The following is a 14,467-nucleotide window of genomic DNA, read 5'->3' as shown; positions in this document are numbered from 1 at the left end:
GTCAGGAACTACCTGGTTTGGGGGGCACTGAGAGCAACACCCAAGGGGTTGGGGAGCAAAATGTTGCCCCTGAGCCACTGGTTGGGGATCACTGATCTAGTCCAAAACTGTTCCAAGGGTAAACTTCTAGGGGGCCACTTAGTAACCGTTGGATTTTTTTTTTTCTTTTACTGAGTCAGATTTAGTGCTAAAAGTCAAAGAAGAAAAGTGCAACTTTTATGAGATTTTCTTTGGGGCAAATTTATCAAACTGTGAAATCAGAGTTTAATACATTAAAACTCACCCATGTTCATTCCTTACGAGATTCTTAGAAGTGTATTTATCAAATGGTGAGTTCTAACTGTTACCCATTGATATAAATATGCTTTGGCACATGGGTGAGTTTTTATGTATGAAGCTCTAAACTCACATTTTTTATAAATTGGCCCCTATAGTTAAATGATTCGCTTTTCTCTGTAATAATAAAACAGTACCTGTACTTGATCCCAACTAAGATATAATCACCCCTTATTGGGGCAGAACAGCCCTATTGGGTTTATTTAATGGTTAAATGATTCCCTTTTCTCTGTAATAATAAAACAGTACCTGTACTTGATCCCAACTAAGATATAATTACCCCTTATTGGGGCAGAACAGCCCTATTGGGTTTATTTAATGGTTAAATGATTCCCTTTTCTCTGTAATAATAAAACAGTACCTGTACTTGATCCCAACTAAGATATAATTACCCCTTATTGGGGCAGAACAGCCCTATTGGGTTTATTTAATGGTTAAATGATTCCCTTTTCTCTGTAATAATAAAACAGTGCCTGTACTTGATCCCAACTAAGATATAATTACCCATTATTGGGGCAGAACAGCCCTATTGGGTTTATTTAATGGTTAAATGATTCCCCTTTCTCTGTAATAATAAAACTGTACCTGTACTTGATCCCAACTAAGATATAATTACCCCTTATTGGGGGCAGAACAGCCCTATTGGGTTTATTCAATATTTAAATATTTTTTAGCAGACTTAAGTTATGGAGATCCATATTACGGAGAGATCCCTTATCCGGAAAACCCCAGGTCCTGAGCATTTTGGATAACCGGTCCTATACATGTATATATTTTTTAATCTGCAAATTATTCTTGTCTTTTTTTATTGGTAAAAAGTTTTGTTTTTTTTTAGTTGCTGGCTATGTGGTTTTTTTTTTTTTAATGAAAATAAAGATTTGCATTTTTCACAATAGGATCCAGATGGTTTGTGTATTTAGCACATTGCTGATAAACACGACACACCACCTGGAACATCAGGTTTTACAAAATATCAATTTAGAAATTCATTTTGCTGGCGTTTTTATTCCTATTCCTGCTTCAGGCAGAGCAGTTGGAATCTTATTTACGACTCCCTCGGTGGTTCCCCCCCACGTTTGCATGTGATTTTATGAAACATTGTCGTGGAATGTTTTATATATGATCATTATTGAAGGAATAGAACATTAGTTTGGCTAAAATAAAGCCACGGAATTGGCCCCTGATCTTTCTTACCTGCTGTGCTCTCTCAGAAGTAGATGGCCAATGGCCAAACATTGTCCTATACAATCAGGATCCTATCTCTTGAGCTTCTTGAGTAGAGTTGCCACCTCTCCAGGACAGGAGGCGGGACGGTGACATCACAGGGGTGGGTCGCTTCATCATAGGGGGTGGGGTTATGACACAGCGATTGGAGTCAATCTTCAAGAATCCCAATTTGAAAACCCGGGCAAAGAGCTCCATTTTTGGTAGGACTGTCCGGTCAAAACCAGACAGGTGGCAAACATATTCTTAAGCCAAGGTTATATCCCCACGTTTGGAAATATTCCTTGCCAACCATATTCCCTAGTAGTCAGGTGGTTCTTTCCTCTTTCTCTTTGCCAGCCGCAGACTGCTGTCTCATTAGTGACCATGTTAACTAATATAAAAATGGTGGGTATGGCCTAGATTAGAAGACATTCTGGACTTGGTTTGGTCAAGGAAAGAGTAAACTGGGGCTCATTGAATAAAAACTGATCAAATTTGCTCATAGGCAGTAACCCCAAGCAACCAATCAGTGATTGTTATCACCCGGCTGTAGGTTGAACAACGAAAACAAAAATATGATTGGCTGCCATGGGTTTCTGGGCAGATTTTCCCACTGTTTATAAATAAGCCCCACTAAGTGAATTATCAAAGTGAATTCACCTTTGGGACTCTGATGACGTTGTTTAAGGTAACTAAATGCAAACTGTTATTCAAATTGTGACTCTCCGCAAAAAGTACAGATCCCTGCGAATTCATTTGATGAAACTTTGAGCCTCTGCAAATACCAAAGGCCAGTCCCTGACTGTGGCCATACATGTTCAAGCTTTAGGGGGGGCGATACGCTAATGTACAAATACGAATCACAAAATGAGATCATTTCTGATGACCGATAATGTCACGAAAGTTCTTTTCGTTTGAATACGTAAAAAATTCGTACTTACGACCCGAAAGTTCCAAAATTTTCATATTGAAACAATCGTTTATGTATGGCGATCCGATAGTCATGAAATTTTCATATCCCAACAATCGATCGTAAACGGCGTGAAACCCTTTCTGATTTTGACACTCCATGTGGGAAGCTTTCCAAAGGACTTGGCACTCTGTAGCTCCAACCTGGCCAAAAGATAGTCACATGAATCCGAAACTCTAGTACTCGTTGCGACAAATACGATTTTGTCGCACAAATTGTCAAAGAGTTCGAAAAAGTCGTAGAAATTAACGAAAACGTAGCAGAAAATACGTATTTTTTCTATTCGTAAACCAATCTTACATTGATAAATGGGCTCCTTAGTCTTCTTCCAACGAACGTTTAAATATCGGTCATAGTTTTAGATCGTTGCATTTAAACGTAGCATTCAGCCTGAAATTGTAGGATAAAGCCCTAAAAGTAACCAATGGGAGGAGGTTCTGAACATGAAATAGTTGGCCAAACATACCAAAGTGACTCCCATTTTAGGGCCCCCAAGGATATCGGCAGATACACAAAACTGCGCAGATTTTATCCTTATCCGACTGAAATTTTCTCAATCTGTCCGATTGACTAAAAGACCGATCGCCGTGGTACAGAAATTATCGGGACAATAATTTGGAGCCCACACATGTTTTGATAATTGTAGGAAACAATCCATGGATCTGTTGGAGCGCTAATATCCCAGTAGCACCCCCCTTGCTGATTGGTGGGAAGCATTATGTCTACAGGGTAACCCTTTTGAAATAAAAAATAACAAAAGTGGTATAAAGGTGATACCTTTATTGGCTAACTAAGATAACCATAGCAAGCTTTCAGAACATTTTAGTTCCTTTTTCAAGCTGATTACCTTTCCAACATGGCGCCCTCTGGGAGTGGCCCTATACCTGCAAGTTTGTGCAAGTTGTTGTACCCCTTACAGCAGGTTTCAAGATCTGCTCGACCCAGCCTAATATGCCCTCCGTCAGAGTGCCAATCCCAGATACTATAGGCCGTCCAGGGTTACCTTCTTTGTGTATTTTAGGAAGCATATAGAAAGTTCCCATTTTGGGAGTCTCTGGTATTAAATCAAACAGATCTGACTGTGTGGCTGGGAGCGTCTTGAGGTTCTGAGTTCTTTCCTGTAGGCCTCTGTGGGATCTGTATCTAGTTTATTATAGTGGTTTGAGTTTGATAGCTGTCTGTGAGCCTCCGTAATGTAGTCCGAAGTATTCATAATGACCACTGCACCCCCTTTGTCAGCTGGTTTGATGATGATGTCTTTGTTGTTTTTGAGGCATTTAACAGCATTCCCTTCCTGGATACTCAGATTGTGGTTGTGTTTCTTTGCCTTGGCCAGGATAGTTGATTTAACCCTGTCTCTAAATGAATCTATATATTGATCTAGTTTGGGATTAAGGCCTGCAGGAGATGTCCACTTGACTTTCTTTTTTGTAGTTTGTTCCTGTTGCATGGAGGTGTCCGAACCACTGTGTGGCCTTTTATGAAAGTATTTCTTAAGGCAGGGGTCCCCAACCTTTCTTACTCGTGAGCCACAGTCAAATGTAAAAAGACTGGGGGAGCAACACAAGCACCATAAAAGTTCATGGAGGAGCCAAATAAGGGCTGTGATTGGCTATCATGGGCTTCTATGCACCCTATCAGCTTACAGGGGCTTTATTTGGTAGTAAGGTTTGTTTTTATTCAACCAATACTTGCCCCCAAGTCAGGAATTCAAAAATAACTACCTGGTTTAGGGGCACTGAGAGCAACACAAGCACCATAAAAGTTCATGGAGGAGCCAAATAAGGGCTGTGATTGGCTATTAGGGGCCTCTATGCACCCTATCAGCTTACAGGGGGCTTTATTTGGTACTAAATCTTGTTTTTATTCAACCAAAACTTGCCCCCAAGTCAGGAATTCAAAAAAAACTACCTGGTTTGGGGGCACTGGGAGCAACACCCAAGGGGTTGGGGAGCAACATGTTGCTGGGGAGCCACTGGTTGGGGATCATTGCCTTAAGGCGTAGCTTTCTGAAGAATTCCTCCATGTCCTTGCAGAGTTCGATTTTATCCATGGTTCTTGTAGGACAGTATGTTAGCCCCTTTGATTGTGCTGTAATTTCTTTAGTAGGAGTGAAGTCAGACAAATTTATAACACAGCGTTTTGTGCATTGGTTGGATCTGCTGGCGTTCCCTTTGGAGTCTAAGCCGTCATAGTTTTTTCTTTTTGTTAGCTACCAGTAGTGTATGTAGCTTTTTGTAGTACAGCTGCAGGGCATGAGATTTCTATCCACGTGCAGCGGCTCTGGAATGGGTTTCCCGGTTGGCCGTTAGCCGTACGGAGTGCAGGCATTGAGGCGAGGCGGAATGTAAATGCACCACCGCATTATTAGTAAAATGAAATACTCCCAAAGTGTTGGAGCTAAAAGCAATTTGCTTTTTATTCTAGGAATAATTTCAGTTTTATTAGAAGGCTCTAAAATGCCTAAAATAGTGATATTAGTTCAGCAAAAGCTTCTCCTTTTTATTGCACTGGTTATGGGTGAGCTCTTTGTGATTAAAAGAAATCATTTTGTTCCCTAAAATCATATAAAAATTCTGCGGGTTAATAGTTGCGCCTATATTGTGGTTGAAATGAGACCTCCGAGTAATGAGGTCGGGTGTGATTTGTGGCACCGATGGAGCCGTTACACAGTTGTGCGCCTTTATTAGTGCATTTCCTTGGGGGAGGGGAAAGTTGGGGGGCCTTGCACAGGGTTGATGGAGAACATAGTAGGCTGTATTGCCTTCTCTCAGCTTCCACTTGTGTCATTGGCAAGGTGGAGCAGGGGTTTCCAACTATTTTTACCCATGGACAACATTTAAATGTAAAAAGAGTTGGGGAACAACATAAGCATAAAGTTCCTGGGGGTGCCAAATAAGAGCTGTTATTGCCTATTTGCTAGCCTTTTTATGGACTGGCAGCCTACAGGAGTCCCTGTTTGGCATTGGTTGGGGATCACTGAGGTGGAGAATGCACATTATAAGCTAGCCTGGTCCTGATTTCAGCTCTTATGCTTCTGGTTGGTGATCATAGCATTGGAACCCTGTAAGTGCCATCGCAAGCCTCTACACAAATCTGCATTTTGGGCAAAGGTCCGGGGGCATTTCAGGAGTGTGGTGGAGTGGTTGGAGACAGAAGAGGAGCATGGTTTGTCAAAAGACCTTCTACTTCAGGGATCCTCAACCTTTTATTTGTGAGCCACACTCAGATGTGTTGGGGAGCCACACTAACATGAAAAAAGTTATTTGGGGATGCCAAATAAGGGCTGTGACTGGCTATTTGGTAGCCCCATGTGGACTGCTGGCCTGAAAGAGGCTCTGCTTAAAGTTGAACTGTGTCTCTGGGCTTCCAAAATTTGCCCCAAGCCTGAAATGTAAAAAAATGGGCACCTACTTTGAGGCCACTTGGAGCAACATCAAAGGGGTTGGTGAGCAACATGTTACTCACGTGTAGGGCTGCACTGAATCCTCATTTCGGCTAAATCCAGAATCCATTGCCAAAGAATTTTGAATCCTAGCTTGCATGTAAGCTACCGAAGGGCTAAAAAGAACTGCGGGACACAGTGAAATGTTTCCAACTTCTGTGTTTATGGGACGAATCCTGAAGCAAATCCTGGATTTGGTGCACTACTCACGAGCTACTGGTTGGAGATCACTTGGGGATGGCTTCTGATTGGGCCTGCAAGAAGTTTTCCCTGTGATTGTGTGGGTTTTCTCCGATTACTCTGGTTTCCTCACTCTGCCCAAAACATAGGTTCATTTGCTTTGATGACATTGGCCATAGTCACGACGTAGACTTCACGTTCCACTTGATTCATCATTGGGGGTTTGGCCCTGACAATCTTGCCATATGTAGCTGTCGATATCACAATGGAAATGACGTCACAATGCTAAGATGTTACTTTTATACCATTTAAACGATTCCATTAGAGTTTGCTGCCACATTCCGATAACTTTTTTTTTCCCACTCATTTTACCAAAACAAACTCGCTTAATACATTGAAAAAAGTGTTCTAGGCCAGATATGTAGGAAACCGATTGGAACAGACAAAGTCTATTGAAGTTGTATATGAAATGCAGTGTGGAGAAAATGTTCTGATAATAACCTTTTCATCAATAATCAACAATTTCAAAAACAATGGAAATGGAAAAATGATAATAAATAGTTTATAAGAAGGGATATTTGTTAGGCTTAGGGAGATACTATTTTCTGCCATTTTAATGACTGACGAGCATAACGTCTGTAAAACTTGTGAAAAAGACATTGTATTTGAGGTCGCAGAGCAATTGTTGTAGTTCTACAGCACAAATGTGCATTGCATCATGTTACAGCTCAGCATTACTGCTGTTTAACCGTTTGATTTCACTCTCATCTCGTATGCACATTTATGCAAAACAGCCGCTCACAGCAAGAATGAGTCTCTTTATGATCTCGGTCACGTTCCTCTCTGTACTGCAGCTTCCACTCTATGGCTTGGCCCCTCCCAGCGCTCCTGTGCAGTACAATAGAGCAATCTCAGGGCCGGCACCAATCCCACTCAGCCTCAATCAGGGAAAAATCACTTTCTAAGTGCCTAAAGCTCCCTAAATGAGCTGTTGATTTGAGAGGTTTAGTAAAGCAGTTTTGGAAAGATGGATTTACTTGGCAGTGTAACCAAAGGGTTAAATACTCTACAGTTTTTTTCAAAATTATCGTATCTGTGCTGTTCTGCTACTGAAATTGTATCACAGATCCTATCTGATCCCCCCCCCCCCCCCCCCCCCCCCCCCCCCATTGTAAGCAGCAGTCCTGCCCTGCTTTATGGCTGAGATTCTAGCTATCTGTATAACAGAGCATTCTGTCACAGTGGCACAGATCCTATCTGATCCCCCCATTGTAAGCAGCAGTCCTGCCCTGCTTTATGGCTGAGATTCTAGCTATCTGTATAACAGAGCATTCCGTCACAGTGGCACAGATCCTATCTGATCCCCCCATTGTAAGCAGCAGTCCTGCCCTGCTTTATGGCTGAGATTCTAGCTATCTGTATAACAGAGCATTCTGTCACAGTGGCACAGATCCTATCTGATCCCCCCCATTGTAAGCAGCAGTCCTGCCCTGCTTTATGGCTGAGATTCTAGCTATCTGTATAACAGAGCATTCTGTCACAGTGGCACAGATCCTATCTGATCCCCATTGTAAGCAGCAGTCCTGCCCTGCTTTATGGCTGAGATTCTAGCTATCTGTATAACAGAGCATTCTGTCACAGTGGCACAGATCCTATCTGATCCCCCCCCCCCATTGTAAGCAGCAGTCCTGCCCTGCTTTATGGCTGAGATTCTAGCTATCTGTATAACAGAGCATTCTGTCACAGTGGCACAGATCCTATCTGATCCCCCCATTGTAAGCAGCAGTCCTGCCCTGCTTTATGGCTGAGATTCTAGCTATCTGTATAACAGAGCATTCTGTCACAGTGGCACAGATCCTATCTGACCCCCCCATTGTAAGCAGCAGTCCTGCCCTGCTTTATGGCTGAGATTCTAGCTATCTGTATAACAGAGCATTCTGTCACAGTGGCACAGATCCTATCTGATCCCCCCATTGTAAGCAGCAGTCCTGCCCTGCTTTATGGCTGAGATTCTAGCTATCTGTATAACAGAGCATTCTGTCACAGTGGCACAGATCCTATCTGATCCCCCCCCCCATTGTAAGCAGCAGTCCTGCCCTGCTTTATGGCTGAGATTCTAGCTATCTGTATAACAGAGCATTCTGTCACAGTGGCACAGATCCTATCTGATCCCCCCCCCATTGTAAGCAGCAGTCCTGCCCTGCTTTATGGCTGAGATTCTAGCTATCTGTATAACAGAGCATTCTGTCACAGTGGCACAGATCCTATCTGATCCCCCCATTGTAAGCAGCAGTCCTGCCCTGCTTTATGGCTGAGATTCTAGCTATCTGTATAACAGAGCATTCTGTCACAGTGGCACAGATCCTATCTGATCCCCCCATTGTAAGCAGCAGTCCTGCCCTGCTTTATGGCTGAGATTCTAGCTATCTGTATAACAGAGCATTCTGTCACAGTGGCACAGATCCTATCTGATCCCCCCATTGTAAGCAGCAGTCCTGCCCTGCTTTATGGCTGAGATTCTAGCTATCTGTATAACAGAGCATTCTGTCACAGTGGCACAGATCCTATCTGATCCCCCCATTGTAAGCAGCAGTCCTGCCCTGCTTTATGGCTGAGATTCTAGCTATCTGTATAACAGAGCATTCTGTCACAGTGGCACAGATCCTATCTGATCCCCCCATTGTAAGCAGCAGTCCTGCCCTGCTTTATGGCTGAGATTCTAGCTATCTGTATAACAGAGCATTCTGTCACAGTGGCACAGATCCTATCTGATCCCCCCCCCCCCATTGTAAGCAGCAGTCCTGCCCTGCTTTATGGCTGAGATTCTAGCTATCTGTATATTCTGTTGTTCTACATAGAAGGGCCCTAAAGGGAAGTGACAAAACAATCAGAATATTTTGCTGTATAAAAATTACATCAATTTTTATTATGTTTTCCACATGTTCAGGTCGTTTGGGTCAGGGAAGTGCCTAAAGCTTTAGCCGTCAGCATATAATAATTCTGCTTTTGTACTTCTGAGCCTCGCGCTGAATCTGCTTGCTTCGGAAAACACAAAGGAATCTGCAGACTAAACTTTCTCACTTAATTAACGTCACAGTTATTCTTACCTTGCAAAAACGCCGCTCCCTCCTCTCTGTCTCTTCTCCCTATGGTGCGGGGTGATAGAGGGTGATACGTACTGCGTCGCTCTCTATAGCATTCAGGGTCCGCACAATGATACAGGTGTCATTTAAGTCTCTTTTTTTAATATGATCCCCCCAACCAACAGCCCCCCTAAATCTTTCCTTGCTCAAGGGTTGGTTGGTTGATTGGGGAATCCCTATGTGCCATAGTTTTATGGTATCTCTCTGTACAGGCTATGAGCAAACTTAGGGGGCTGTTCCTGCTGAATTGTGCTTAGTACAGGGGAATCCCTATGCTGCCATAGTTTTATGGTATCTCTCTGTACAGGCTATGAGCAAACTTAGGGGGCTGTTCCTGCTGAATTGTGCTTAGTACAGGGGAATCCCTATGTGCCATAGTTTTATGGTATCTCTTTGTACATTCTATGAGCAAACTTAGAGGGCTGTTCCTGCTGAATTGTGCTTAGTACAGGGGAATCCTTATGTGCCATAGTTTTATGGTATCTCTTTGTACATTCTATAAGCAAATTTAGGGGGCTGTTCCTGCTGAATTGTGCTTTGTACAGGGGAATCCCTATGTGCCATCGTTTTATGGTATCTCTCTGTACAGGCTATGAGCAAACTTAGGGGGCTGTTCCTGCTGAATTGTGCTTAGTACAGGGGAATCCCTATGTGCCATAGTTTTATGGTATCTCTCTGTACAGGCTATGAGCAAACTTAGGGGGCTGTTCCTGCTGAATTGTGCTTAGTACAGGGGAATCCCTATGTGCCATAGTTTTATGGTATCTCTCTGTACAGGCTATGAGCAAACTTAGGGGGCTGTTCCTGCTGAATTGTGCTTAGTACAGGGGAATCCCTATGTGCCACAGTTTTATGGTATCTCTCTGTACAGGCTATGAGCAAACTTAGGGGCTGTTCCTGCTGAATTGTGCTTGGTACAGGGGAATCCCTATGTGCCATAGTTTTATGGTGTCTCTCTGTACAGGCTATGAGCAAACTTAGGGGGCTGTTCCTGCTGAATTGTGCTTGGTACAGGGGAATCCCTATGTGCCATAGTTTTATGGTATCTCTCTGTACAGGCTATGAGCAAACTTAGGGGGCTGTTCCTGCTGAATTGTGCTTAGTACAGGGGAATCCTTGTGTGCCATAGTTTTATGGTATCTCTTTGTACATTCTATAAGCAAATTTAGGGGGCTGTTCCTGCTGAATTGTGCTTAGTACAGGGGAATCCCTATGTGCCATAGTTTTATGGTATCTCTCTGTACAGGCTATGAGCAAACTTAGGAGGCTGTTCCTGCTTAATTGTGCTTAGTTTTTGGAATAGCGTTTGAATAGGAACGTTAGGGGGCTGTGTTGATAAAGTTTCTGGCCACATTCATCTCTGCAGAAATTAGCAGCAATGCAGAAAGCCTAATGAAAGCTGCAGTTCATCTGCTAAATATTTATGGCTGATTATATTCACTCATTAGCTCCTGGAATTCAAAAGCAAACGAACGCGCGTTAAATAAAATATGTAAATTGCCGAAATCTACCCAAAGCGGCCTCCGCCTCATTATCTCCGTCATTTAATCTCGTTTTCTTTTCTCTGCGTTATTCTGATTTTTCTCCTTTATTCGTCCCCCCGCAGGTGCAGGACAAATTTAGACTGGATCTCTCAGACGAGGAGGCCGTACATTACATGCAGACTCTCATTGACGACAGCGTCAACGCTCTCTTTGCAGCTGTGGTGGAACAGATACACAAATTTGCCCAGGTAAGCGAGGCCCTGTGCCAGCTGTTATGTCCCCGGCAGCAAAGTACCGCACACCTGGGGTTCATATGACTGGCTGCAGTGCCGCAGTGCGATGCGAGAAGCTCTTTGTTTTATCCTTTTCTGTCCCTTTTTTCACTTCTCGAGAGTTTCCTGACCTGTTGGAAAGTTAACAGCAAAAAAAAAACAAAAAAGAAATGCATACAAATACTATAATAAGTGTTTTAAAACAACAATCAAAAAATGAGGAGCTGATTGCAGCACAAGCTTAGACTAACCCCCAAAAGTATTATTAGTATTAAAAGTATTTTAATAGCAAAAAGATGCACCTGTGTTTTTTATATGTAAGTATGTATATCTTTATTTAAAAAGTGCTACTTATGTACGCAGCGCTGTACAGTAGAATACATTAATACAAACAGGGGGTTATTAAGATAATAGATAAATACACAGTATAACAATAAATACAGATAAATACAAGATACAGTTGCAATAAGATAAGAGTCCAAGACACAAGAGGATGGAGGTCCCTGCCCCGTAGAGCTTACAATCTATATGCGCTCAGCGGGGCTTGTATTGAAAATGCATTCTGCCTATTTGTAATTAGGAATTGTCTGTTGTTTTTGATTATTGTTGCACTAAACTGTGCTGAAGAGTGGCATTGAAAGCATTTTACATTTGATCCCACCCTATTGATTCTTCAGAGCAACTGATGAAGGAGAAGAAGGCAGTGAAGGGGCACCTATCACCCCTATATTGTTTCCCCCACCAGAGGAGGGGGTGGGGAATTCATAAACACAACTTTTGTTGATCCTTATCATTTACAGTAGGGGGTACATTATCCCTTATAATACATGAGTGATACTCAGAGTTCCCTGTATAACTCAGCCTGCAGCCTTGTGCCTTTATATGGGGGGCACAGAACCCCTCAGTGACTGCTAATATCCTTATCATTTACAGTAGGGGGCACATTATCCCTTATAATACATGAGTGATACTCAGAGTTCCCTGTATAACTCAGCCTGCAGCCTTGTGCCTTTATATGGGCACAGAACCCCTCAGTGACTGCTAATATCCTTATCATTTACAGTAGGGGGTACATTATCCCTTATAATACATGAGTGATACTCAGAGTTCCCTGTATAACTCAGCCTGCAGCCTTGTGCCTTTATATGGGCACAGAACCCCTCAGTGACTGCTAATATCCTTATCATTTACAGTAGGGGGTACATTATCCCTTATAATACATGAGTGATACTCAGAGTTCCCTGTATAACTCAGCCTGCAGCCTTGTGCCTTTATATGGGCACAGAACCCCTCAGTGACTGCTAATATCCTTATCATTTACAGTAGGGGGCATGGGCGTCCGCAGAAAATTTTCCAAGGGGGGGCAAGTAAGCTAGCATCATCCTGCAACAGATAAATATATATATATTTATATATATATATATAAATATATATAAATATATATATATATATTTTTTTTTTTTGCAGGATGATACTAGGGGAGGCTAAATATGGCCCATACACAGACTGACCTACAGCTAATGTGACACTTAGTGGATTCACTGCTGACGTAAAAAGTTAACCTCCCAACTACCTCTTGCCGTTCCCACTGACTCCCAGGGATACTGTACAAAAGTGCGGGTGGGGGTGCTTTTTTTTTTTACCCTAAAATGTTTAGTATTAGTAGTAAAAGTATTCATACGCGCACTTCTGTTAGGGGATCTGCAAACATTTGTGTTTGTGATCAGTTAGCTGAAAGGGGTAGTTCGCATTCGAATTCACTTTTATTTTTAATGGTTTTTCAGTTATTTAGCTTTTTGTTCAGCAGCTCTCCATTTGGTATTTCAGCAGCTATCTGGTTGCTAGGGTCTTATTTACCCTAGCAACCAGGTAGTGATTTAAACAAGAGATGGGAATATGAATAGTTAAGGGGCCTACTTGGAAAAATAAGTAATACAAAATTATAATAATAATAAAATTGTAGCCTCACAGAGCAATATTTTTTGGCCCCCATTTGAAATCTGTATAGAGGCAGAAGAGAAAGGCAAATTATTCAAAAAAATTAATTAGGAAGACCAATTGCAAAGTTGCTAGGAATAGGCCATTTTATAACACACTAAAGGTTAACTTAAAAGTGAACCACCCCTTTAGATGTGTTTATGTTAGTTTTATAGCAAGAAAGGCAGTGGGTACTGACTCCCCATTATATACAGTGAGACGCAGTCTGTATTTACAAACCCAGCACATTATATACAGTGAGACGCAGTCTGTATTTACAAACCCAGCACATTATATACAGTGAGGAGCAGTGGGTACATATGGCAGATATTCAGGCCCTGGCACTATAACACTGGCACTGATACACAACATTGGCCCCACTGTAACTTACTATAAATGAACAAAACAATGACAAAAAAAAAAAAAAAATAGTAAGTGCAAAAAACAACAACACATATATAAACACACAATGAGCTTTTTCAGAGGGAAAGAGTTAACTTACCCTCCATGTGTTAGGGTAGGGGATAGATTATAAATTATTATAGATGTCAGGTCAGGCAAAAAACAATTTAATGTCAGCTAGTGATTCTTTAGAACTGTATAGTACCTGGGTATAGTACCTGTGTATAGTACCTGTGTATAGTGCCTGTGTATAGTACCTGGGTATAGTGCCTGTGTATAGTACCTGTGTATAGTACCTGTGTATAGTACCTGTGTATAGTACCTGGGTATAGTGCCTGGGTATAGTACCTGGGTATAGTACCTGTGTATAGTACCTGTGTATAGTACCTGGGTATAGTGCCTGGGTATAGTACCTGTGTATAGTACCTGTGTATAGTACCTGTGTATAGTACCTGTGTATAGTACCTGTGTATAGTACCTGGGTATAGTGCCTGGGTATAGTACCTGGGTATAGTACCTGGGTATAGTACCTGGGTATAGTGCCTGTGTATAGTACCTGGGTATAGTGCCTGGGTATAGTGCCTGGGTATAGTACCTGGGTATAGTGCCTGTGTATAGTACCTGGGTATAGTGCCTGGGTATAGTACCTGGGTATAGTACCTGGGTATAGTACCTGGGTATAGTGCCTGGGTATAGTACCTGGGTATAGTACCTGGGTATAGTGCCTGTGTATAGTACCTGGGTATAGTGCCTGGGTATAGTGCCTGGGTATAGTACCTGGGTATAGTACCTGTGTATAGTACCTGTGTATAGTGCCTGGGTATAGTGCCTGGGTATAGTGCCTGTGTATAGTACCTGTGTATAGTGCCTGGGTATAGTGCCTGGGTATAGTGCCTGGGTATAGTGCCTGGGTATAGTGCCTGGGTATAGTGCCTGGGTATAGTACCTGGGTATAGTACCTGTGTATAGTACCTGGGTATAGTGCCTGTGTATAGTGCCTGGGTATAGTGCCTGGGTATAGTACCTGTGTATAGTGCCTGGGTATAGTGCCT

General features: G+C 42.4%; 1 protein-coding gene across 1 annotated transcript in view; it reads left to right on the top strand.

Moving 5' to 3' along the window:
• Window positions 1–14,467, top strand: part of pik3c3 (phosphatidylinositol 3-kinase catalytic subunit type 3) — a 129,401-nt gene that overhangs the window by 98,051 nt on the left and 16,883 nt on the right. Inside the window, exon 24 of the mRNA XM_031894940.1 lies at window positions 10,887–11,012. Within this exon, the coding sequence (XP_031750800.1) occupies window positions 10,887–11,012 (126 nt within the window). The remainder of the gene's footprint in view (window positions 1–10,886; window positions 11,013–14,467) is intronic.

The sequence above is a fragment of the Xenopus tropicalis genome, chromosome 1 (assembly GCF_000004195.4).
Source record: "Xenopus tropicalis strain Nigerian chromosome 1, UCB_Xtro_10.0, whole genome shotgun sequence".
NCBI lineage: Eukaryota > Metazoa > Chordata > Amphibia > Anura > Pipidae > Xenopus > Xenopus tropicalis.
The sequence above is the reverse complement of the archived record's forward strand: the minus strand, read 5'-3'. Positions and strand labels throughout refer to the sequence as shown.